The following is a 27,077-nucleotide window of genomic DNA, read 5'->3' as shown; positions in this document are numbered from 1 at the left end:
AAACTGACAGCCTTTGACTTTACTTCTCAGTTCACTGAAATAAAACTTACGTGTTGCTTAGCTTTGTACCTTCTTACTTTACGGTAATTGAAATGTCCAGTATTAGGGAACTGTGAAATACTGTTTGAGCAACGAAAGGCCTGATGGTGCAACTATGACTTCTTCCTATGACTTCCATCTGCTTGGTGGACATCCTAGTTTGGCCAAGACCTAAGCTTGTTTCCTTTTAAATGGACTGATCCATCTTCAGAGGAGACGCCTCTGTTGTAGGAGGACAAAATTTCTTTACCTTGGGATTTAACTCCAAGTCACAATGGGTCCCCAAACCACCAGAAGCTGTACAGACTCAAACTAGAGACCACATTCTGGCTGAAAGGTCTGACCACAACACAAGCTAGGCAGCAAGAAGTCATGTATTTTCTGGTATCTTATCATTTTTGCAGGTCAGTCTACAAGATTGTGCCCTTCTCTTAAAGAGGATAAAGTGTGCTACTATCCCAAACCAAATTAAAGAGAAAGCACAAACCTGCTGACTAAGAAGAGTTATTACACCCCTGCTAAATGTATTTAAACAAGTCACTCAGTTGAACTAGGAAAAAACTTCTGAAAAATAGAAGAAATGGTATTGACTTATCTTTAAAAGTCCTTTTAATAAATGACTTGAGATTATAAAACAGTTTTGAAATACACAAAAGTGCTTCAAAATGATTCAGTAAGTCTTAAGGAATAAATTTTTTAGTATATCACTTTTGTTGTTGTTGAAAACACCCCATTCAATGGGTGGAAGTATATTTGATGTCACCACTGTTTAAAGGGAATGGAATGACAGGAATGAGAAGTATATAATTAGTAAATAATCCCTCTCAGCAAGTGACTTAAGCAGTCACTCATGGAGAGCAAAGAAAAGCTGGAGGCAACACCATCAGTGCATATCAGAAACGCATTTTAATTTTTATTTGAAAACAACTTAAATTTTTAGACAAATGATTTTAGTATATAAATTTGATTTTGCTTTTATACAGAATATAAAGATTTCCCTCATTAATCTTCCATGTGAAGGGTATTACAAGCCTGCAGGAAGATACTTTCTGCACACAAGTATGTATCTGATGTGTGCAGTACTGGAAACCAATGGTGTAGTGCTCCTACACATACACTGGGTCAAGTGACATCACACATTAAAAGGGGGAAAGAGAAATATTCTAGTTAATCAGATGCAAGAAGCAAACAAGACACAAAAACTGTGCAAATAAGACCAAGCCAGTAACTTTAGTTAGGACACTGCAGATTACATTGGAATAACAGGTTTGTGAGGCTACAGTGTGCACCACATTAAAACAGCAAGGAAGAGCTATTTATATAGAAAGGCTGGAATGAGGGATTTTCACTAAAGCAAATTAACTTCTTGTCAACTGCCAAAACAAAACAAAACTGAGCATATGAGTGTTAGTATACTGAAGGCATGTTATACCAGTTTCTGTGCAGCATGCTAAAAGTTAGAACTTCTTCACTGGTGCTTATCAATCATTAATAGTCACATTTTTGCCCCTTCTTGCCAAATTTCAGGCATGTCTTATTTTAGATGGAGTATAGCTTTTATCTATTATTTCATCTTGTAAAAACATGTGAAGACAACGTTCATTCTGTGCCAGAGGATGACCAGCGACCCTAAGAATAAAAAATATAAATTTAGTCCAACATTTTACACAAGGTGGGGGAGTTCAAAACACATATTTTAAGGTTAAGAAGTATATATAATTTTTTTTTTTTTGAGATGGAGTCTTGCTCTGTTGCCCAGGCTGGAGTGCAGTGCCTGATCTTGACTCATGGCAACCTCCATCTCCTGGGTTCAAGTGATTTTGTGCCTCAGCCCTCTGAGTAGCTAGGACTACAGGCGTGCGCCACTATGCCCAGCTAATTTTTACTTGAGATGGGGTTTCACCATGTTGGCCAGGCTGGTCTCAAATCCCTGACCTCAAGTGATCTGTCCACCTCAGCCTCCCAAAGTGCTGGGATTACAGGCATGAGCCACCGTGCTTGGCCCAGAAGCATGTACAGTTTACTAATAAGTATTATTCTGGACTGTCCATAAAGCTATGCACTATCAACTAATGGCATATGTTCTTTTGTTTGGTTCACAACTCTTAATTTAGAAAACATTTAATCACAAATTTTTCACTGCTTGTGGTACATGTATCCAATTAGCTTTACATATAGCTGGTGTATTCATAAGAAACTTTAATTTTAATGTTAAAAGTGAAACATGTCAATTGATCGTAAGAACTTTTTTTTTGAGATAAAGTGTTGTTCTGTCACTCAGGCTGGGGTGCAGTAGCGTGATCTCAGCTCACTGCAACCTCCACCTGCCAGGTTCAAGCGATTTTCCTGCCACAGCCTCCTGAGTAGCTGAGACTACCGGCGTGCACCACCACGCCCCACTAATTTTTGTATTTTTAGTAGAGACAGGGTTTTGCCATGTGGCCTTGGAACTCCTGACCTCAAGTGATCTGCGCACCTCGGCCTCCCAAAGTACTGGGATTATAGGTGTGATCCACTGCACCAGGCCAGAATCTATTTTAAAGAGGAGAAGATACAGGATTGAAGTTAGAAATAGAATGAAGTTCAGTAAAAGCCCCAAATACAAAAAAAAACAGGCACAAATATCCAGGCATTTTGTTTTTGCCTGCTTAAAACCAGACTGGGCAACCAGACTCTTATCTTACAACTTAAAAACATCTAATATAGGCCAGGCGTGGTGGCTCATGCTTGTAATCCCAGCACTGTGGGAGACTGAGGCAGGCAGATCACTTGAGGTCAGGAGTTCGAGACCAGCCTGGCCAATATGGCAAACCCCTGTCTCTACTAAAAACACAAAAATAAGCCAGACACTATGGTGTGCACCTATAATCCCAACTACTCAGGTGGCTGAGGCATGAGAATCACTTGAACCTGGGAGGTGGAGGTTTCAGTGAGCCAAGATTGCACCACTACACTCCAAAGCCTGGGTGACAGAGCAAGACTTTGTCCAAAAAAAAAAAAAAAAAAAAAAAAGGTTTATAGACAATGAAGATTGAGTGCTACAGTAGATAACCAAGGGCTTTATGTAACCCTTTCTCTTCTGTTTACCACTCATGCATCTTCAAATCACTAGATAAAATTTAAAGTGTAAGCTCATATTACCATATTCTGTAGGATTTGATTTACTTTTCCTAGTTTAAGGCCAATGCACAATTACAGTGAGGTCTTTCTTGGCATAAATCTTTCTATCATTTTGGCTTTCTATTACTTTACAAAATAGCTGTATTTCAAACGGGAATAAAATTAAAAGCTAAAAATATTGGTTTGAGCTTATCAAGAGTTTCTAAAGTAAGAGAGAAACAATCCTAAGTCCTCTTACATTTTTAAAATACATTTTACCATGAAAATTAAAAATGTGCACCTTTATACAAGACATGCTAATACCTCCATCTGCAATCAGACAAGATGATTGCAAGTATATTGTAAGTTTTATTGTTCATGCTAGAACATACCTTAAATCAGAATCATAAGTAAAACTGTATTTTTTAAATGCCGTAATTTTAAATGTAATTTGCATAAATTAACCAAGAAAAACAAATACAAAACTTAGGTCAACACAAAGATGCTCATTTCAATCACTCAAGTGTGTTAATATTTATCACATGATATTCAACTTGTCGGATACTTTTACTTTGTTTAAATGATATGAAAAGTTAGGAAATGGCTAAAAGGCAACAGTGCAGTTTAGCTTAACATCTAAACTATAAGTAGTCACTTAAAGTAGTCTCAAAACATACCTCACTGCTACACTTTGAGGAATAGGAAGCACTTACTTGTTTATAAACTGCTCCAGCCCTTGTTTTCTTTCCTCAATAAAATTGTCATCAAATATTCCATCATCTCCTCTAAAAGGAAGCTGACGCAAAAACGCTTTCCCAGGGAGTGGGGGAACTACGACCTAAAACATGAAGACAGAAAGTTCTTGATCATGATGACTGGTTGTGAAAATGTATAGAGCACAGCATGAACACAAAGCATGTCCTCACTATGGCAGCCATCACCTGGTCAAACTAGTTTAAATATAAAAGAGCAAAAAATACACTGAAAAAAGACCAAATGTTTAGACAAATGCAGAATAGCCCATCAGACAAAAGCTCCTAACTCAAAGGCAGGGCCCAGAGCTTATATTAATTTTCTTGGCCTTACCGAAGCACAGGTATACAAAGAGAACACTCACAATACTGAAATAAAGGTTACCATGCCCCTCAGACACTTGTGATGCCACTTGGAGAAGTCAATGCCTTCTTGCAATAGAAACTGCAGAGATCAAAATCAACTCTCAATTAAATGAAGAAATGTTAATGTTCTCTCTGCAACATGGTTAGATAAGAATTCTGGTTTCAGCCAGGCGCAGTGGCTCACACCTGTAATCCCAGAACTTTGGGAGGCCAAGGTGGGCGGATCATGAGGTCAGGATCATCCTGGCTAACACGGTGAAACCCCATCTCTACTAAAAAACACAAAAAATTAGCCGGGCGTGGTGGCGGGCGCCTGTAGTCCCAGCTACTCTGGAGGCTGAAGCAGGAGAATGGTGTGAACCCGGGAGGCGGAGCTTGCAGTGAGCAGAGATCACGCTAGTGTGCTCCAGCCTGGGCGACAGAGCGAGACTCCATCTCAAAAAAAAAAAAAAAAAAAAAGAATTCTGGTTTCTTCAACCTCTTACCATCTGCATTATAGTCTTTCCTGTTTGTGTTTGAGGTGATGACAAAATATCAGTAACTCTAGTTGTCACTATTCTGTTTCCTAAATTAAGAAACAAGTCAACTTTCTCCCAAATGCCCTATCCTGCTGTATTTTCCCAAAGACCTGTCATTTCTCCCTTCCCGCACTATAGGAAGATCCCAAATTTTCCCCTTCAAAGCCTAACCAAGGGTCAACTCCTGCGATCTCTCCCTTCTGGGAATTATCCGGAGCTCAAATATTATTATAGGCCAGGTGCAGTGGCTCACGTCTGCAATCCCCGCACTTGGGAGGCCAAGGAAGGCGGGAGGATTGCTTGAGACCAGGAGTTTGACACAAGCCTGGACACATGTCTACAAAAATAAAAAAAAACTTAGCGGGGTGTGGTGGTGTGAGCCTGTAGTCCCAGCTACTTAGGAGGCAGAGGATACAGGAGTTCAGGACTGTAGTGAGCTAAAATCACATTGCTGCACTCCAGCCTAGGTGACAGCGAGACCCCGTCTTAAAAATAAATAAATAAATTTTTAAAAATGTTATTCTGGAGCTCAAAATACTTGTTTTGATTAAATAGCACCTAGCTATTTCACAGGTTTCTTTGGTTTCTCTATCCTAGCATTATTGAGAATCAGGTAATTTTTGTACAGGGGGGCTTTCTTGTGCATTATTTTCTTTCTTGAGATGGGGTCTTGCTCTGTCACCCAGGCTGGAGTTCCATGGTGCAATCATGGCTCACTGCAGCCTCCCCCAGACTCAGGTGATCCTCCTGTGTCAGCCTCCTGAATAGCTGGGACACTACAGGCACACAGCATGCCACCATGCCTGGCTAATTTTTCTATTTTTTGTGGAGATGGTGTTTCACCATGTTGTCCAGACTGGCATTCTTTTCTTTAGCTGTATCCCTGGCCTCTACCCACTAGACATCATAGCACCCCCCGCTGAGACAATAAAAACTGTCTCTAGACAGTGTCAAATGTCTTTGGTGGAAAACCACCAATCTATCATACTAATGTCTTCAAATCAAGACCCCTGTCTTAGGCTTTTTGTGGTTATTTTAAGAAAAACTGGGCATACAACAGAAGCTCAAATATCTGTTAAATGACCAACCACTTAGCTGGATCCTTACTTTAAAACCAAACAGAAAAATGTGTAAGCAAACAATTAGAACAAGGAGAAATATAGATAGTAAACTGATACATATATATATTTCTTTTCACTAATAATAAAAATTACACATATTCAAAAAAATTAAAACTTTAAACCCTTGATACAGTTTCTACACCAAAGAGTTTATCCTCAAACAAAATTCAATAGGGTAAAAAAGGGAAAGAACAACTCGACTTCATGTAGATTAACAAAAAACAAAATAAAAACAAAAATAGAAACATCCAAATAAACTTTATAATCCCTTCCTAGATTTACTCTCCCCAGATGACCAATGATGAAGATATCTAAGGATTTATCTCTGTAAATTTATGCTAGCATTCTTAGATCTCACTCCCATGTTAGCATCTGTTTAGCTAAGAGTTAAAATCTGCAGGGACCTTTTATAACTGAGAAACAAAGGAATGCTAACCATTAAGTTCCAGTAGAATGGCTATCTGGTGAGCAGGGAAAAATATCTGTATCTACACAATTATTATTTAAAAAAAGAATCTAGAACCAGTGTGTTAAATAAACGAGCACCATTAATTCAGGGTAGAATTTAGCATGAAACTTAAGAAAAGTATGGCTCGAGGATGTCGGTTAAAGAAAGAAGGAAAATGATAAAAAAATTTAAGAATATATATATAAAATTAAATATATATAAATTTCATATATAAGGGAAATTTAAGAAAAGGATTGCTATATTATCCTCTGTAGAGATACATTCTTCCTAACATATTCAAACTAGTCATTCAAATGGATGGTGAGGTGGTAGGCAACAGGATTAATGACCTATAAAAATCATAAATGGCTTATCCAGCTAAGATTCTCTTCTACATCATATTATTTTTGCTAAAGCAGTCTGAAAACACCTAATTGGAATTCTAACACCAGGTTGGGTGCGGTAGCTCACACCTGTAATCCCAGTACTTCAGGAGACCAAGGTGGGCAGATCACCTGAGGTCAGAAGTTCGAGATCAGCCTGGCCAACATGGTGAAACCCTGTGTCTACTAAATATACAAAAAATTAGCTGGGCATGGTGGTGCATGCTTGTAACCCCTTTACTCAGGAGGCTGAGGCAGAATTGCTTGAGCCTGGGAGGCAGAGACTGCAGTAAGCCGGGATTGCACCACAGTACTCCAGCCTGGGCAAGAGCCAGACTCCGTCTCAAAAAAAAAAAAAAAGAAAAGAAAAAATCTAATACTAATTAAAAGGTCACGAATGCAAAGATATGTGCATGCATGTGGGGTGAGAAACAGAGTATCTGGTGAGCATAATATATTGAAAGCTAAAGTAAACTAGAATAAAAGCTAAAGATCTGACTACAATACATGTCGGCTAATTTCTAGCTTAGTTTAATAGATCTTAGTTAAAAGTACTAATATACCACAAAATAACTTGATTACACTGTTCTTTCCAATACTGTAATACGAGTACAACTTTCACATGGATTTAACTCTCAATATATTTAACTGGTCTAATGTTAAATGTGAAGTATTGTGCTTCAAAAGACAACATCAAGAAAGTGAAAAACAACCCACAGACTGGGAGATACATGCAAAATACGTATCTGATAGGGAACTCTAAGAGTCTTATATATTCTCGACATAACTCTATAATAAAAAAGATGAACCCATTTAAAAAGGCAAAAGATCTCAATAAAGATTTCTCCAAAGAAGATACATAAACGGCCAGTAAGTACATGAAAAAAAATCAACATTAGTGGCCATCAGAGAAATAAAAATCAAAACCACAATGCAATACCCCTTCACAAACGGTAGGATAGCTATAATAAAGAAGACAGGCAATTAATTAGTAGGGATGTGGAGAAACGTAGAACTTCACATTGCTTGTAAGAATGTTAAAATCATGCAGCTGCTTTGGAAAAACAGTCTGCCAATTCCTCGAAAGGTTAAAAAGAGTTATGATATGACCCAGCAATGTACTGGTAGGTATATACTGAAAAGAAATGAAAACACATGTAGACACAAACCTATGCATAAATGTTCACAGCAGCACTACTAAAAACAGCCAAAAAGTAGAACCAAATGTCCACCAAATAAGTGGATAAATAAAATGTGGTATAAGCATACAATAGGATATTATTTAGGAATAAAACAAAATGAAGTACTGATGCATGTTAGAAAAGCATGAACTGTGAAAACATGTTAAGTGAAAGAAGCCAGACACAAAAGATCACATATTCTGGGCTTCCATTTATGTATGTCCAGAATGGGCAAATCCACAGAGAAAGGAGACTAGCAGGTGGTTGTCTCAGGCTGAGTGAGGAAGGGTTCCGGAAAAATCAGTAGTGACTACTAATGGGGACAGGGTTTCTTTTAATGGGTGATAAAAATGCTCTGAAATTGACTAGTGCTCTAAAATAGTGATGGTTGCATAACTCTGCAAACATATTAACAACCAGTGAATTATACACTTCAAATGGGTGAAGAGCATGGTATGTGAATTATATCTCAATAAAGCTGTTACTAAAAACAAAAGCGGCCGGGTGGGGTAGCTCACGCCTGTAATTCCAGCACTTCGGGAGGCCAAGGTGGGCAGATCACGAGGCCAGGAGATCGAGACCGTCTTGCTAACATGGTGAAACCCCATCTCTACTAAAAATAATAATAATTTTAAAAAGCAAAATATACTATTCAGCAAAAGTTTATTAAACATTTCCAGTGTGCCACATGGTATGTGAAGCAAAGCCCAAAGCCTATGTATCAAGACACTTCTCAGCTAGGTGTGCTGGCTCATGCCTGTAATTCCAGCACTTTGGGAGGCCAAGGCAGAAGGATTACTTGAGGCCAGGAGTTCGAGACCAGCCTGGGCAACATAGTGAAACCCCGTTCTTACAAAAAAATTCTAAAAATTAGCTGGACATGGTGGCTCATGCCTGTAGTCCCAGCTACTTGGGAGGCTGAGGCAGGACAATCACTTGAGACCAGGAGTTGGAGGATGTTATAGTATGCTATGATCACACCACTGCATTCCAGCTTGGGCAACAGAGCAAGACTCTGTCAATCAATTAATCTATCAATCTCCTAACCATCTGTAATTTGTATATAGTGAGACACAAATCTTTATTTCCTAATAGACAAATATTTCAACTACATTTGCTGAATTCCTTTCCCACTGAATGACAATGTTATTTTTGTTATGAACTAAATTCCCTATAAATACATGGGTCAAAGTCTAAACTCTATTACATTCCACTCATCTATCTGCCCAACCTAAAGCAATATACACTGCATAACAGTGTTTCCATCAGAGATGGACCACATAAGATAATAATGGTTGTGCCATAAGATTATAATGGAGGTAAAAAATTCCTATTGCCTAGAAATGTCTTGGTGATCCTGATTGTGTGCAGGCCTAGGCTCCTATGTATATTTGTGACTTAACTTTTAAGAAAAAGTTAAAAAAATTTTAAACTCCCAGAACGAGCTCTCTAAAATGTTCATAAAATAAGAATATAAAGAACATATTTTTGTACAGTTGTTCAATATGTTTGTGTTTTAAGCTAAGTGTTAAATTACAAGAGTCAAAGAGTTACAGTAAAAAGTTTAAAAACTAATCTAAGATTTATTATTGAAGAAAAATATTTTATAAATTTCAATGTACAGTGTTTATAAAGCCTGCAGTAATAAACAGGAATGTCCTAGGTCTTCACATTCACTTGCCACGTACTCGCTGACTCACCCAGAACAACTTTCAATCCTGCAAGCTCCATTTACGGTAAGTGCCCTATACAGGTGTACCATTTAAAAAATTGTCAGTGCTTAAAAAAAAAAAAAAAATTCTTCCACGCTGTATTTTTTACCATATCTTTTCTATGTTTAGATGCATAAATGCTTCCCACTGTGTTACAACTGCCAGTACTATTCAGTACAGTAACATGTTGGATAGGTTTGTAGTCTAGGAGCAATAAGCTGTACCATATAGCCTAGGTGTGTAGCAGGCTACACCACCTGCGTTTGTGTGAGTATACTCATAGGATGTTTGCACAAACAATGAAATCACCTAAGGATGCATTTCTTTTTTTTTTTTTTTTTTTTTTTTTTTTTTTTTTTTTTTTTTTTTGAGACGGAGTCTCGCTGTGTCTCCCAGGCTGGAGTGCAGTGGCCTGATCTCAGCTCACTGCAAGCTCCGCCTCCCGGGTTCACGCCATTCTCCTGCCTCAGCCTCCCAAGTAGCTGAGACTACAGGCGCCCGCCACCACGCCCGGCTAGTTTTTTGTATTTTTAGTAGAGACGGGGTTTTACCATGTTAGCCAGGATAGTCTCGATCTCCTGACCTCGTGATCCACCCGCCTCGGCCTCCCAAAGTGCTGGGATTACAGGCTTGAGCCACCGCGCCCGGCCAGGATGCATTTCTTAAAATGTATTCTCATCATTAAGTGCCATATGACTACACCACATTGTTTGAATTACTATAGCTTTAAGATATGTTTTGACGTCTGGTAGAACAAACACCTGCTGCCCACTATACACTGAAAATATTTTTTGGTTATTCTTGAGTTTTTACTGATTCTAAAGCTCATATATAAATCTGCAAGTTTATAAACACCCCTACTGAAATTTCTACTAGAATCTTATGAATTTATAAATAAGTTAGAAGATACTGCTCTACTTCATGCAGGTCTCTGCTAATGTCACCTAGAGCGAGGCCTTCCCTGCGCTCTATATGAGAGTGGCTCCCCTGGCACTTCCTACTTCCCTTAGTTTAGCTTTGTCTTATTTTTTTTTAGAGCTTCTCATCATATGACATCTATATATTTTACTACATTTTTCCTGCCTTCTCTTCAACAACCCCCTCCCCGCCGCAATTTACCTAATAAGATATAAGCACCATAAAAGAGGGGACCTTAATTTGTTCATAGCTCTACCCATAACTCCTAGAACACAAAGAACGAGCTCTCTAAAATGTTCATAAAATAAACAAATCTTCAAAAGTAAATATTCCAAACGAGGAACACAGTATTACAATGAATACAGTATCACACTTTTTTTTTTTTTTTGAGACAGGGTCTGGCTCTGGTGCCCGTGCTGGAGTGCAGTTGCGAGACTACAGCTCACTTCAATCTCTGCCTCCTGGGCTCAAGTGATCCTCTTGCCTCAGCCTCCTGAGTGCTGGGACTACAGGTGCATGTCACCATGCCTGGCTAATTTTTGTATTTTTGGTAGCGATGGGGTTTCGCATGTTGCCCAGGCTGGTCTCGAGCTCCTAAGCGTAAGTGATCCATTGGCGTTGGCCTCCCAAAGTGCTGGGATTACAGGCGTAAGCCACTGCACCTGGTCCCTCTTTATTTAGGTCTTATTTTTTTTGGTAAAGTTTTAGAGCTTTCTTAACATGGATTTTGTATTTCTAGTTTTATTCCTATTTAAACATTTTGGAAGAGATGGGGCGTGACTCACAATGTTGCCCAGGCTGGTCTTGAACTCCTGGGCTCAGGAGATCCTCCTGACTCAGCCTACCAAAGTACTGGGATTACAGGCATGAGCCACCATGCTTGGCCTTCTTTATATTTTTGTTGGAATGCTATTATCTGCATATTTTGTGCTCTTATGCAGCCATTTTTAAGCTAGAAACAGAAAAAAAAAAACAAACCAAAACCCTTATTAAACTTGAGAAATGAGTACAAACTAGCCTTCATCTAGTTCAGGACTCCTACCATACCCACTTCTTTTCACCTACTTTCTAGTCACAAAATAACTTTTCATCATTCTGAGCATACCATGTCCTTCCATGACTCCTTGCCTCTGATGTCATTCTGAGGCAGGGCTGAAATGAGAGACATCAAAGTGAGACCTTGCTTTAACTTATTTTGAAGCCAAAGCTACCAAATTCTATTCTAAGAAGATCAGGCATGTAACAGTGTTTTTAAATTGCAGGCAGCAACCAATTAGTGGATCACGGCCATCATTTAAAAACGCTAATCTGAAGAGCATCAACATATACCACACAGAGTGAGGTCATTACTGCTTTATGAAACTTCTGTTACATGAACACATGTGTGATGAAAAAAACTTATGTGTCAGTAAAACAAAATTGGAAATACACTGACATTTATAAAATGTACTGAGAAAGAGAAACCTGGCTTAAGTGTGTGGAGAGGGGAAGATGGAATAGGACGACGAGGGAAAGGAAGGAAGTAATAGCAAGAAGATTCTAAGAAGTGTTATTCAAGTGTGAGTCAGCAAAGACCTCAACTGAGCCAAAGTAGACAAGAGAAAGAGTTCTAAGGAAAATTTACAAAGACTCTACCTCTATAAAATGACATCGAACTATTTGAAAAAAAGAAATCACATTTGCTTTTACCCATTTTATTCAAGATCATTTTCCTGAGAAATATTAAACATTAAAACTTGGAATGTTTTGCTTTAAAACCGCATTTCGAATCATTCTTACCTTGCTCTCTCTTTCTAATTCACTTCGCAGCCATTCAAAGTCACTGTATCTTCTTCTAACAGTAGATTCTTTCAGCTTGAAAATAGGAAGATTTGTCTGAAACAAAAAAAGTTACTCCTAAATTGAAGTACATTAAGGAAACGTCAAAAAAATGGAGGAATGGGGGAATCTAGGCTTGCCAATTGATAATATGGCAAATCTGATTACCTTACCAAAAGAAATCATGACTTTCTTTTTCTTTTTTTGAGACAGAATCTCGCTTTGTTGCCTAGGCTGGAGTGCAATGGCACGATCTCGGCTCACTGCAACCTCCACCTCCCAGGTTCAAGTGATTTCTCCACCTCAGCCTCCCGAGTAGCTGGGATTACAGGCACCCACCATCATGCCCAGCTAATTTTTGTATTTTTGTAGAGATGGGGTTTTACCATGTTGTCCAGGCTGGTCTTGAACTCCTGACCTCAGGTGATCTGCCCACCTCGGCCTCCCAAAGTGCTGGGATTACAGGCATGAGCCACCGCACCCGGCCGAAATCATGAGGTTTTTAAGATGACCTTTTACCCACAACAAAAAAAAATTTTGCTAGTTCTTTTTTTTTTCTGAGACAGAGTCTCGCTCTGTCGCCCAGGCAGAGATGCGATCTTGGCTCACTGCAACCTACGCCTCCTGGGTTCAAGTGATTCTCCTGCCTCAGCCTCCCAAGTAGCTGGGATTACAGGCACCTGCCACCAGGCCTGGCTAATTTTCTTGTATTTTTAGTACAGGCGGGGTTTCACCATGTTGGCCAGGCTGATCACAAACTCGTGATCTCATGTGATCTGCCGCCTCAGTCTCCCAAAGTGCTAGGCTTACAGGCCTGAGCCACTGCCTGGCCCACTAGTTCTTTAAAAGTATTTACACAAGAATACAACTTTTAAATATACCTTTGTATGCATGCTTTTGGATGTCATTCTGCCTGGGGCTATCTACATAAATGTAGGTCATTTTCTTATTATTTTGGTGAGCTTTAAAAATGTCAACTAAGCAGTGGTGAAAAAAGGTTAGCTCTTGACTATTCTTCTAGCTAGTACCTCAGCAAACAGTCCTCATAGGGGAAATACAACTAACCTTTTCATTTTTAAAATTTAATTTTCTTGGTGCTCATTCATTATAGCAAAACCCCAACTTATGTCTCAATGCCTATCACTGCCCATTGATGTAGAAATTCTTTTTCTTCTCCCAGAGAGAGGGTCTCACTGCATTGCCCAGGCTGGATTTAAACTCCTAGGCTCAAGCAATCCTCTCGCCTTGGCCTCCCGGGTAGCTGGGACTGCAGGGTCATACCACTGTGCTGGCTCACTTTACTTTATTTTATTTTTTGAGACGGAGTCTGCTCTGTTGCCCAGGCTGGAGTGCAGTGGCACGATCTCGGCTCACTGCAAGCTCCGCAGCCTAGGGTCATGCCATTCTCCTGCCTCAGCCTCCCAAGTAGCTGGGACTACAGGCCCAGCCGCCACGCCCGGCTAATTTTTTGTATTTTTAGTGGAGATGGGTTTCACCGTGTTAGCCAGGATGGTCTCCATCTCCTGGCCTCATGATCCACCCACCTCAGCCTCCCAAAGTGCTGGGATTACAGGCGTGAGCCACCGTAACCCGCCCACTTAGCTACTTTTAAATGAAAACAAAATATTTTGTTAAGAGGACTAGATTAGATCTTGCATAAAAAAAGACCTAAATAAAACATTATTCTTAACGGCCACCTAAAAAATGCCAAAAACAGCAGGGAAAGTGCTGCATACAGTGTCTGTGGTCTTACCACTAGTAGGAAATTAAATCATACTCAGTAGACCAAGCTCATAAACCCAGAGCTTTAAAAGCGAGGGCAAGAACCGAAAACATAACACCCAGTACTTGGAAGTTACACCAGAATGTAAGAAAATTTCTGGAGACTTTGTTCTTTATAAGATTGCAAAGGCTACTTGTTGCCACTTCAGTCAACTTCTAAATTTAAAAAAAAGTAACAAGAAAGATTTCTATTATCTTTTACTGGATTCCTTTTAAAGAAAAAATATGCTAGGCCTGGCGGGGTGGCTCACGTCTGTAATCCCAGCTCTTTGGGAGGCCGAGGTAGGAGGATCACGAGGTCAGGAGTTCGAGACCAGCAAGAGATCAGCCTGACCAATAGCCTGACCAATACGGTGAAACCCCGTCTCCACTAAAAATATAAAACTTAGCTGGGCATGGTGGTGGGCGCCTGTAATCCCAGCTACTTGGGAGGCTGAGGCAGGAGAACTGCTTGAACCCAGGAGGTAGAGGTGGCAGTGAGCCAAAGATCGCTCCACTGCACTCCAGCCCGAGCGACAGCAAGACTCTGACTAAAAAAAAAAAAAAAAAAAGATGTTACCAAATCCAATAAAAAATGGTTTATGACTAAAGACACTAAAGACTATTAGGAGTGGTATGAGACCAGTATTTTATAATTAAGAAGAGATTTCAGGCCTGGCATGGTGGCTCATGCCTGTAATCCTAGTGCTCTGGGAGGCTGAGGTGGGAGGACTGCTTGACGCCAAGAGTTACCAGCCTGGGAAACATAAAAAGATTCCATCTATACAAAAAATAAAATAAATTTACTGGGCATGGTGGCATGTGCCTGTGGTCCTAACTACTTGGGAGGCTGAGGTAGGAGGATCTCTTGAACCCAGGAGTTCAAGACTGTAGTGAACTGTGATTGTACCACTGCACTCCAGCATGGGCAATGAACGAGACCCTCTCTCAAAAAAAAAAGAAGATAGATTTTATTTTATTTGAGACAGGATCTCACTCTAACCCAGGCTGGAGAGCAGCGGCATGATCACAGCAGGGTCAAGTAATTTCTCCCACCTCAACCCCCTATGTAGCTCAGCCTACAGGCACATGCCATCACACCTGGCTAATTTTTGTACTTTTGGTAGAGACAGGGTTTCACCATGTTGCTCAGGCTGGTCTTGAACTCCCGAGTACAAGGAATCCACCTGTATTGGACTCCCAAAGAGCTGGGATTACAGGCATGAGCCACCGTGCCCAGCCAAAAAGATTTCAAAATGTGCAAAATACCACAGAGTTTGTAGGTGACAGAAATGACTTAACACAATAACTAATGCCATACTCTACCAAAAATACTACTCAACACTATATATTCTCTTAGATTACATTCTGTCTGTTAATTCAGACCTTGAATTAATTAGCAGAGAATTTGCATAGAACTGCAAAGTGTTTTACAACTGGAAGAAAAACGTTAAGTGCCACCTGAAGGAAAGACTGGCTTCCTACTGTGTATACAGGGACATCATCTTGTAATATTAACTCCTAAGAAAGTTCTACCTATTTGTTAAGCTTAATGCCACTGGTAAATAGCTGTCACTCAACACAATAAAAGCTTTTTATTAAGGACCTTACATCCATTTTGTAGTGGTCTCAATTTTTTCCTAAGTGTATTAACTTCTCTATGTTGTATACCTTATAGCTTAGAATTCTCAACAGATGCTATTGGGCATAACAGTGTATAGGTTTCAAGCATGAAACCAAATCTCACAAGAGATTTAAAAGCACTTGAATTTTCTTTCCCAGGTAACCACAACATTTGTTCATTGTATTAATGACTAAGGAAATAATTGCACCTAACAAGACTCTTATTATACTAAAAGTCAAGCTTATATTTAAAGATGCTGGCTTGTTGTACAGAGGGTATTCTCATTCCCCACAGGGAATAAAATTAGGTCCCCTGGAGAGTAGAATAATTCCCAGAAAGAAAGCACTGGATTATTTCTCTCTAATTTCACCTATTGGCTTTTTAACCAAGTTCACCCTTCCGCATTAAAATATTAAGTCTTTGTAAGTGTCTTAAAGATAAAAAGGCCTTTACAGAGCTGAGTGTTTTCTGCAGGTGAGATTTTACATTCTGAATTCCCTCCTCTCAAATTACTTTACAAAGGGGATTAACTGCTCTCTTTATTCAAATACGTTAAGATCAAGCTTGTGAAAAGAGTCCCCTAAGAATTTTCATACTTCTGGGTACGGAAGTCTATAAAGTTAATCTCTGAAACAACATATCAAGCTTACAGGTACAATGTTGAGAGAAGAGTGCCAATTCAGCTCATTTTACCTTCCATTTTCCCTTTTGAACTTTTGACACAATCATGATTATATCTGATTCACTCTAATAGAAAGGGGAGGGGTGATGGGGGAAAAGTCCTTTCCCTTCTATGATTAGCTAATAGTTTGATAGTTTATATACTTAAAGAGGATCATGATTAGCTTAAGAAAGTTCTTTTAGTTTTCTTAACTGGTTACGATTTCTTTTTGCATGAGGACTTCTTTAGAGTTTAAAGTCACATCAAGAAATTCGAACATCACTTGCCCATTACATATGCAGTGGTTAACTTAGCTTGTTAAACATCTTCCTGATCATTACAAGGACTTGTAATTCAACGTCACCGATTAAAATAAGTAAGTGGAAAATGTGGGGGTTTTTTGTTGTTGTTTGTTCACTGCTGAAACTCCTGTGATTGGTCACTTTCAACTTATTCAACTTTTATAAAATGACTGAAGGGAGGAGAGGTTTTTTACCTACAGCTTCAGGAGGACTAAACTATTATTTACTGATCATCTATAAAAGGCACCATGCTAGATAAGGTAGAATCATTATTTATAATGATGAATAAGATGCAGACCTGGCCCTTATGAAACATATACCAACCAAGGAGGTTAGAAAATAAGCATATAAAAAGTTGAATTTCCATGGTTAAAAATACTACAAACTGGCTGGGCATGATGGCTCAAGCCTGTAATCCCTGTACTTTGGGAGGCCAAGGTGGGCGGATCATCTGAGGTCAGGAGTTCGCAAACAGCCTGGCCAACGTGGTGAAACCCTGTCTATACTAAAAATACAAAAATCAGCCAGGCGTGGTGGCGGGTGCCTGTAAGCCCAGCTACTTGGGATGCTGAGGCAGAACTGCTTGAACCCGGGAGGTGGAGACTACAGTGAACCAAGATCGCGCCATTGCACTCCAGCCCGGGCAACAAGAGCGAAACTCTGCTAAAAAAAAAAAAAAAAAAATTGCTGGGCATGGTGGCACATGCCTGTAGTGGGAGGATAAGGTGTCAGGATGGCTTCAGCCTTCAAGACTGAGGCTGCATGAGCTGTGATCACATCACTCACTGCACTTCAGCCTGGGTGACAGAGGGAGACTGTCTCAAAAAAAAAAAAAGGAGGGGGGGCATTTTGGTGAATACATTATCCATTACTGTATTAAATGCACATAACTTTTGAATGAACAATTTCAATGGGAATTAATCCTATAAATATTTCCACACATACAAAAATATTTCAGCATTGTTTGTAATAGAAAAAAAAAAAAAGACCAGAAACAATAAATCTTACATTACAAACTTACATTACACAGCCTTTTACAAAATATAACTCAGCCACAGGTTAATCAGAAAAGCTGTCTAGAATGTATGACACATAAAAAGTTTCAGGCCAGGCGCGGTGGCTCATGCCTCAAATCCCAGCACTTTGAGAGGCCGAGGCGGGTGGCTCACTTGAGGTCAGGAGTTCAAGACCAGCCTGGCCAACACAGTGAAACCCCATCTCTACTAAAAATACAAACATTAGCTGGGCGAGGTGGCACGAGCCTATAATTTCTGCTACTTGGGAGGCTGTGGCAGGATAATCGCTTGAACCTAGGAGGCGGAGGTTGCAGTGAGGTGAGATCATGCCACTGCACTACAGCTTGGGCAACAGAGCGAGACTCCACCTCAAGAAAAAAAAAAAGTTTCAGAACAGTATATTCCATAGCATAATACCATTTGTGTAATACAAAAAGCACGAAGGAATTGACAATTGATTTGGCCCGGATTCATTCATTCTTTCCCTTCCTTTTTTTTCCTTTCCTCAGTCTCTCTGCTTCCCCTCCCTCCCTACCTTCCTTCTTTTAGAGACAGGGTCTCCCTAAGTTGCTCAGGCTGGTCTTGAACTCCTGGGCCCAAGGGATCCTTCCACCTCAGCCTCCCAAAGTGCTGGGATTTGAGGTGTGAGCCACTGCATACAGCCAGCCGGGACTCTTTTGTTTTGTTTTTGAGACAGAGTTTCGCTCTTGTTGTCCATGCTAGAGTGCAATGGCCTCAGCCAGGACTCTCTTAAGACAGAGCTAGCCATACTATCAGACAGTTGAAAACGGTGACAATGGTGTGAGCTAAATGCAGAGAAGAAGTAAGTACAGGGTATATTTAGTATATATTTCTTGAATATTCTAAAGCATAGGCAGTGGTGGGAAATAAAACTGAAAAGTTTAAACTAGACTCTAAATATAGGGCTAAGGTGCCTACCTGTGAGCACCGGGAGTTAATATGTTTTAATAGAAAAATGATAGCTATGAACAGAAAAAATAGAACAGAGAAGTTACCACAGAAGTAGAAGCCACAGATGAGCTGCATGTAGGTTTAAGGTGTAGAATTAAGAACAGATGGCTCTAGTTGATTCTTAGGTTTATCTGCTTTGAAGTGTATGGACAAGTCAGACTACTGAGGCAAATTACAGCAAAAATCCCTTAAAGGTTTTATCTTGGATGTCACTTTAAATGCTCTAGATTTATCCAGAAAGAATGAATTCTGAAATTAAACGTAAATCAGGCTTAAATATTGTTAACTTACTTTAGGATGACTAAAACTTTTGAAATTTAAACAGCAAGATTTAGTATTCTCTCACCCTAATATTCATATTTTCCCCCAATTTTAAGAGAAGTTTCTTAGTATCAGGCTGAGTATGAAGTGGAAGCCATAATTTTCTTCCTAGCTACTGTTCATTTTATTTCCTAACAGGTAAAAGTGTCAAATACAACCATCTGTATGAAATAGTATTTGTAGGAAATACAAGAAATATGTTATTTGTGGGAAATAACAATAGATCAGCCAATGTGGGCACAGTGATCACAGACAGGTAAGATGGGAGACAAGCAAAAGTATAGCATGGGGCAAGAACCAAAAAGTAAGCCACAGCCTTCATCTATTTGTATAGGTACATATTAGTAAATGCTGAAGACAGTGAGTTTGAGTAACCCTGGACTACTTTAGACTTCAGTTTTGTTCATGGAGTTCAAAAGTTCTGCAAATCACGTTTCATCATATATCTGAAGCAAAGACAGAGGCTCAAATAATCTGGACAGCTCTCAAGGGTTCTATGTAAGAAACCCAATATTAACAGTCACTTAAAGCTATGTCAGGGCCCAAACTAACATTTAAAGAGCAGATAATTATAATTATCTGCATCTCAAAAAAGTTAAGTTCATTGCCTGGAATCCACTGAGTCTATAAAACTATCTTATTCCACACTCAAAATATGCCTTTGTTAATTGTTATTTGCCAAACGCTAATCTGTTACCACTACTTAGTAACATTTCTTTGGAAAACTATAAAATAGATTACCAATATTATCAAAGAAGACAGGAAAAAACGGAGGGTCTCGCTGTGTTGCCAAGGGTGGAGTACAGTGGCAAGATCCTAGCATACGACAGACACTTGGGCTGGAGGGATCCTCCCACCTCTGGTGGTTATTTATTTATTTATTTTTTGGGACCGAGTCTTGCCTTGTCGCTCAGTCTGGAGTGCAATGGTGCAATCTCAGCTCACTGCAACCTCTGCCTCCTGCCTCAGCCTTCCGCGTAGCTGGGATTACAGGTGCGCATCACCATGCCTGGCTAATTTTTTTGTATCTTCAGTAGAGATGGGATTTCACCCTGTTGGCCAGGCTGGTCTTGAACTCCTGACCTTGTGATCCCCCCACCTCGACCTCCCAAAGTGCTGAGATTATCGGCGTGAGTCACTGCACATTTCAAATGTTCTCTGGACTAAAAGCTTATTCTTCATTTAAATGACTTCTTCTCAGCCTTATTAAGAGTTCATCTAGGTTATAAACCATATCTCAAGGTCACAGGTAGACACCTTAGCCCCATATTTAGAGTGCAGTTTAAACTTTTCGGTTTTATTTCCCACCATTCCCTATGCTTTAGAATATTCAAGAATTATATACTGCACGTTGTTTCTTTAGTCATCTTTAACTTAGAAGAGTCGCCCCTGCCTTGTTGTCATTGAAGACATTGACAATAAAGAGTTCAGGCCAGCTATCTGAGCTACATTCTACATTTGGGTTTGTCTGTTTCCTCATGACCAGTTTTGTTATGCATTGTTGGCAGTAACGTTCCTAAACTGCAGGAATGTTGATGCTTTCTGAGGCATCACATCAGAAGGCATATAATGTCAGTTTGTCCCATGACTGGGTCACTTGGTAAGGAGAGGTCAGATTCCTCCAATAGTTATCTTTCCCCCACCTTTTAATACCTTTTTCTTGAACCAGCCCTTCATAATAAAATTTAGTGCCATTTAGAATTTGCCCAGCGAATTTGAGCTTACAAAACTATCAGACCACAGAATAAACTCTGCTTCTTGGAGAATTCACATTTTTAGGTGAAGTTATTTATCTAACTTTAACCATTAGGAGAGAGATTGCTTTACTGAAGGAAAGCCCCACTCCCTGCCAAATACAGTATTAATATACAGATGTATTAAGTACAGTATGTTCTCAATTTGTTGATTTAATAAACAGAATTAAAGAAGGGTTTATAGTCTACTTGGATATTTGTACTCTTCTGGAGAAATTCAGGGTAATGCTCAAGCTAGTAGGTATCTTGCTTTTCATTTGCAAGATGAGAATATATTTTGCTTGGCTCATGAAAAAGTGATGAAATAATTACAAGATCCTGGGACATTCAAAGAACTAGAAAAGAACAAGACTAAAAACCTGAATAGAATTGTTCAATGTTATTTTGTTGCTATTTGTATATACCAGGAACAAAACTGCAAAGTGATAAAATGTTAAGAGACACATGTGTATGCCAGATACTAAACCAGCCATTTTCTACAAAAAGTATTACTAATCACACAGGGTAAGATCATCAGGAATGCAAATGGACATTACATACTAAGGAAAAGATTTTTGAAACCATGGTATAGAGGTCTAAAACAAGTGCTCCCTTCAAGTCTAAGCATAAGAAACTACCACATTATTGGTCTCCAAAAAGGTAGGTCTTATACACTTACACAGGCTGACCTATTAAAGTCAGCAGCTCACAGATACCCTATATGTTACCTGATTATCACTGATAGCCAAGCAGAAAACCAAGCCTCAAAATGTGATCACCTGAATATAGCTTAACAATAGATATTAGAAAAATGTTTACTAGGTGTTTCTAGTATTTCTTCAGATAGTGTCACGTGTACACTTGAAAAGAGACTGGCAACAACATCAAAAGTATACTCAATAGGCCATACTCTATTCAACCAATCCTAAGAGATGTAAATGGATGCCCCACTACAGTTCTCATTAAACAGCCGCATTTCTCCAAATATCTACATCTAGAGATAAAAGATAAACTGAGAAGTGCTTAAGCTATTACTTCTCCCTTCAGTACTTTTGATACCTGTTTTACCCAATCTGGAACAGCATGAATAACTGGAGATATGGTTTATAACCTAGATGAACTTTTAATAAGGCTGAGAAGAAGTCATTTAAATGAAGAATAAGCTTTTAGTCCCGAGAACCTTTGAAATGTAGATTGTCACTAAGCCAAAGTATTTAGTTTCTTTCTTTAAAAAATAAGGACATGGCCTTCCAGTGATACAATTCCTCGTTATTTTAAAAGAAGTATCCTTTATGGTATAATTTCCAAAACAGTAGAGAATTATCTAGACTAGCTTAAATGCATAAACCAAGGAATTCCAGATATTTTCCTACATTGCCCATATTCTTCATTTGTGAATTAGCAACAAGACTCACTGGAGAGCTCACACAAGGTTTTCAATGAGTAATCTCTAATGAAACTGTGCAATAATAATTCTATTTTAAAGGAAAATTCATTCATAACAATTCACGAAGATTTACATAATCCTACAGGCTTATGCTGAAATAAAACTGTCTATTAATAGTCTAACACCTTTTTTGGACAATCTTTAAAATGCAAAACTATTTTCTGTATCTTCCCAACTTGTCCAATGCTAAGAAACACACTCAAGTGACACCAACTAGAGAATCTCATGCAACTGATCTAGGGTGGAATCTGGACATCAGCATTTTCAAATGATTCTCAAGTGCATCCAGGGTCAAGAACTGCTGCCCTAGGAGTTCGAGACCAGCCTGGCCAACATGGCGAAACCCTGTCTCTACTAAAAATACAAAAATTAGCCAGGCATGGTGGCACACACCTGTAATTCCAGCAACTCGGGAGGCTGAGGCAGGAGTATCGCTTGAGACCGGGAGGCAGAGGTTGCAGTGAGCCAAGGTTGTTCCACTGCACTCCAGCCTGGCTGACAGAGGGAATAACTGCTGCCCTAGACTTAACAAATGTGAAAGAGGGTAGGAACTTGAGAATTTGTACAACCACCAAGTAATTCTGGTTTAGTTGGGACAGATATGGGTGATAATATTTTACCTCTTTAAGGGTAGTGATTTGGAATAATACTGTGAGAATGGAGTGTAAAGTCATTATAAGTAAAACTATGATGTGGAAGCCAGTTAAAGAATATTGGTTAAGAAGCTCTATTCAGTAAGTACTCGTATTTTCTAAGCTTCTACATATGGAGCATCAGGCAGCTATGGACCACAGGGATCTCAAGACATCCTCCTCAAGGGTTATATTTACATTATATTTACAGTGTGAAGGGGGGATGGGGACGGGAGAATGGAATACTCTTCCAAGATTCATTACATGTAGCATTTACAACCACAATCACATAGCTCTTTGATGTTTGAATGAAAGGGTGGAGACCAGTATTTGAGTATCAGGGTAAAATTAAAATATATATAAAACATATACATGTGACAGCTGGGTGCGGTGGCTCAGGCTTGTAATCCCAGCACTTTGGGAGGCCGAGGCGGGTGGATCACCTGAGGTCAGGAGTTCAAAACCAGCCTGGCCAAAATGGCAAAACCTGTCTCTACCAAAAGTATAAAAATTAACCAGGCATGGGGGCATATGCCTGTAGTTCCAGCTACTCGGAGGCTGAGGCAGGAGAATCGCTTGAACCCAGGAGGCGAAAGTTGTGGTGAGCCAAAATTGCACCACTGCACTCTAGCCTGGGCGACAGAGTGAGACTCTGTCACAAAAAACAAAACAAAACATATACATGTGAATATACTGAGTCTGCATGGTGGACTTATAAAAGATATCCTTACAATTAAAAAACATACATACTGGCTTGTAGATATTCCATTTCAGTATACAGCCTTTTAGATTTTTATATATACAAATCTTATTTTTATTAAATACATTATCAGCTTCTCATATCATTGACATGATTATATATAGACATCCCTGGGTGAGAGGCTGTATAGTACAATGATTAAGCACACAGTTCTGGAACTAGAAAATCTGGTTTTAATCTGAATTCCTGCATTAACCAGCTATCTAACTCTGGGCAAAATGCTATGGATGAAAACTAGAAGAAGCCTTGATACAGATCCAGGGAGTTTAAATATTTTCCTTAGGATAAACCCTAAAGGTGAAATTCCTAGGCCAAAGACTATAAATATGAAGTCTTCAAGTTGTGCTCCCGAGAGGCTACTTTGCTGTAAAATGAGAACACTGCAGTAGTAGTAGCTACTTTACTTTAGTAGCCTACAATAAACCATAACACTCAATATTTAAATATTGTTCTGTATCCTCTCTCACACTGGCTTGGCCATGTGACTGCCTTTGATCAAACATTTGTGAACTGGGGCCTGTCCTCTTGGAACATCTGTTCATAAAGACATTCTCTCTTGGGATCCTGTCACCGTTATTCTGTGAGAAGTCTAGCTCTCCCCATGAAGAACTGAGGACCTGATCTACATTCCCATCTGAGCTCCCAGCTGGCAGCCAGCCATATGACTGAGTTATTTCGAAAATAAATCCTCCAGTCCCAGTCAAGTGTCTCTACAGATATCAAGTAGAATAGAGACAAGTCATGACTTCTAAGACCTGACCAAACTGTAGAACTGTAATAAAGTGAATGTTTAATTGTAACTGTTTTCGGTCACCAACTTTTAGGGTTTCTACATAGCAATAATCAACTGAAGCAATAACCTGACTTTGGTAGAGTTATGCTAAACAAGATGCAGATTATGAGAGGACAGTATTTCATCTCTAAAAACTTGGTAACTCAAAAGTATGTAGACTTGGGCCAGGCGCAGTGGCTCACACCTGTAATCCTAGCATGTTGGGATGCCACTTGAGGTCAGGAGATCACAACTAGCCTGCCCAATATGGTGAAACCCCGTCTCTACTAAAAATACAAAATTAGCCGGGCATGGTGGCACATGCCTGTAGTCCCAGCTACTCGGGAGGCTGAGGCACAAGAATCGCTTGAACCTGGGAAGCAGAGGTTGCAGTGAGCTGATATCACGCACTGCACTCCAGCCTGGGCGACAGAGTGAGACTCTACCTTAAAAAAAAAAAAGTATATAAGACTTGTTATTTAACTATTTGCTCTTTACTTCTTTTCTAATTCCTTAATTAGCTTCTGATTATATTCTGAGTAGTTGAGGTTCCTCAGTAATACAGAAAAGTCAATTAATTCTGGATTATTCAGCAAGGAAAGAATTCCTTCATAATTTAGAAATCTGATAAAATGAGCTAAAGTTTTTCTATGCTAAAGAAAGGTAAGATTCTAAATAAAAACTGTAATTTAAGACTGAGTTGCTCCTCTACAATAAATAACTTAATAAACCTCTAAGAATAGTTGTATGAAACAGTTTTGGCCGGGCATGATGGCTCGTGCCTGTAATCCCAGCACTTTGGGAGGCTGAAGCAGAATGATTGCTTGAAGTCAGGAGTTCAATACCAAGCTGGCCAACACAGCAATACCCTGTCTCTCTCTCTACCTCTCTCTCTCTCTCTCTCTCTCTATATATATATATATAAAATAGTTTGCCACCTATATTATAAAAGAACAAAACTAAGCTGTTTCTTCAAAGCTTGAAGTATTACCTGGAAAACTATAAAAAACATGAAAATGAATGTTTAATAAGTCTAAATTCTCTAACACATGAGTGATACATATAAACTCTTCCAGTCAGAGTGATTAGCTATTACAGCAACTAGACAATGACATTAAACACTATACACATGCATGCTTTAAATTTGCAGATTGACAGTAGTGCCATTACAACACTTTACTCCTTTCATAAAGCTCCACAAAGAATGTTTATTGTTCTAACAGCCTGAGAGTACTCAAATCACTAACATAAAAATCTTTTGGAAAGTAACTGTCTAAGAATCCCCCAAATAAACCATGGTTAAGAGGAGCTGCGACTTGCCATCAAAAGTTTCAATACATAATCAGGTCAGCACAATTTAAAATATTTTCTGGTTTCTTTAACTGTTAGGTATAATAAGCGTTTGAGGTGGAGCTGGAGAGCAGAATATTCTGGTTCTTTTCCTTATAATTTAAAGTTGATTTCTAAGTACTTCGGCCACCTTTCTCTCTACCTTCCAATACCTTCCCCTCTACTCTGAGTTGCAGAGTTCGTAAGAAAAGGAAATCATTCCAGATCCTTTATCTCTAGCCCTCAAATCTTACTTGGAAGCATGGTAAGATTTTAAACCATGACATCTATCAATATTGATTATGACAGCTCATTAGCCATTAAAATGATGTTACTTAGAATGTTAATAAGTACACAGCATAAAAGGCATGAAGAAACTACCATGAGGCCAGGTGCGGTGGCTCACGCCTGTAATCCCAGCACTTTGGGAGGCCGAGGCAGGCAGATCAATCACCTGAGGTCAAGAGCTCGAGACCAGCCTGGCTAACATGGTGAAGCCCCATCTCTACTAAAAATACAAAAATTAGCCAGGCATGGTGGTGAGTGCCTGTAATCCAGCTACTCAGGAGTCTGAGGCAGGAGAATCACGTGAACCAGGGAGGCGGAGGTTGCAGTGAGCTGAAATTGCGCCACTGCACTCTAGCCTGGGGGACAAGAGTGAGACTCTGTTTCAAAAAAAAAGAATCTACCATGATAGGCTGGGTGCAGTGGCTCATGTCTGTAATCCTAGCACCTTGGAAGGCTGAGGCAGGCTGACTGCTTGAACTCAGGAGTTTGAGACCAGCCTTGGCAACAAAGCAAAACCCTATCTTTACAAAAAATACAAAATCAGCCAGGCATGGTGGCACACGCCTGTCGTCTCAGCTACTCGTGAGGCTGAAGTGGGAGATCACCTGAGCCCAGGAGGTCAAGGCTGAAGTGAGCTGAGATGGCATCACTGCACTCCAGCCTGGGCAACAGAGCAAGACTCTGCCTCCAAAAAAAAAAAAAAAGAATCAACTATAATGGATACCCCTCTTCCCCAAAAAGAATCTACCATGAACTAAGTACATGAACATTGTGTCCCTGCATTAGCTGATTTTATGACACAGTTAAGAATTATAAGAGGATACCCAAGCAGAGTAGGTGTCACAGTACAGACAAAAATAGGTCAGGAAAGAGAATTAAAGAGAAGGAATACCACTAGGGAGGTTTCTGTAAGAGAGTACACAATTTTTGGAGGACATTATGATAAAAACATGTATGTACAATGTTTCAGTCTCAGAGGCTTTAAAGCTAACAAAATTGTTCTAAGTATACTTTTTATAGCTACTTACACCATTATGTATCAAAAGCGTTTGTGAGAGCCAGGTACAGTGGCATGTGCCTGTAGTCCCAGCTACTAGAGAGCCT

General features: G+C 39.5%; 1 protein-coding gene across 32 annotated transcripts in view; it reads right to left on the bottom strand.

Moving 5' to 3' along the window:
• Positions 1–926: 926 nt before the first annotated feature.
• The window catches only part of SNX3 (sorting nexin 3), a 1,122,685-nt gene continuing 1,096,534 nt past the window's right edge, over positions 927–27,077 (bottom strand). For all 32 annotated transcript variants that reach the window (XM_050789187.1, XM_050789179.1, XM_050789189.1 and 29 more), the window contains 3 exons: positions 12,317–12,412; positions 3,852–3,976; positions 927–1,668 (listed from right to left, as the gene is read on the bottom strand). In XM_050789187.1, the coding sequence (XP_050645144.1) occupies positions 1,563–1,668; positions 3,852–3,976; positions 12,317–12,412 (327 nt within the window). In that variant the 3' untranslated portion in view covers positions 927–1,562. The remainder of the gene's footprint in view (positions 1,669–3,851; positions 3,977–12,316; positions 12,413–27,077) is intronic.

Source organism: Macaca thibetana, chromosome 4 (assembly GCF_024542745.1).
Source record: "Macaca thibetana thibetana isolate TM-01 chromosome 4, ASM2454274v1, whole genome shotgun sequence".
Lineage (NCBI taxonomy): Eukaryota > Metazoa > Chordata > Mammalia > Primates > Cercopithecidae > Macaca > Macaca thibetana.
The sequence above is the reverse complement of the archived record's forward strand: the minus strand, read 5'-3'. Positions and strand labels throughout refer to the sequence as shown.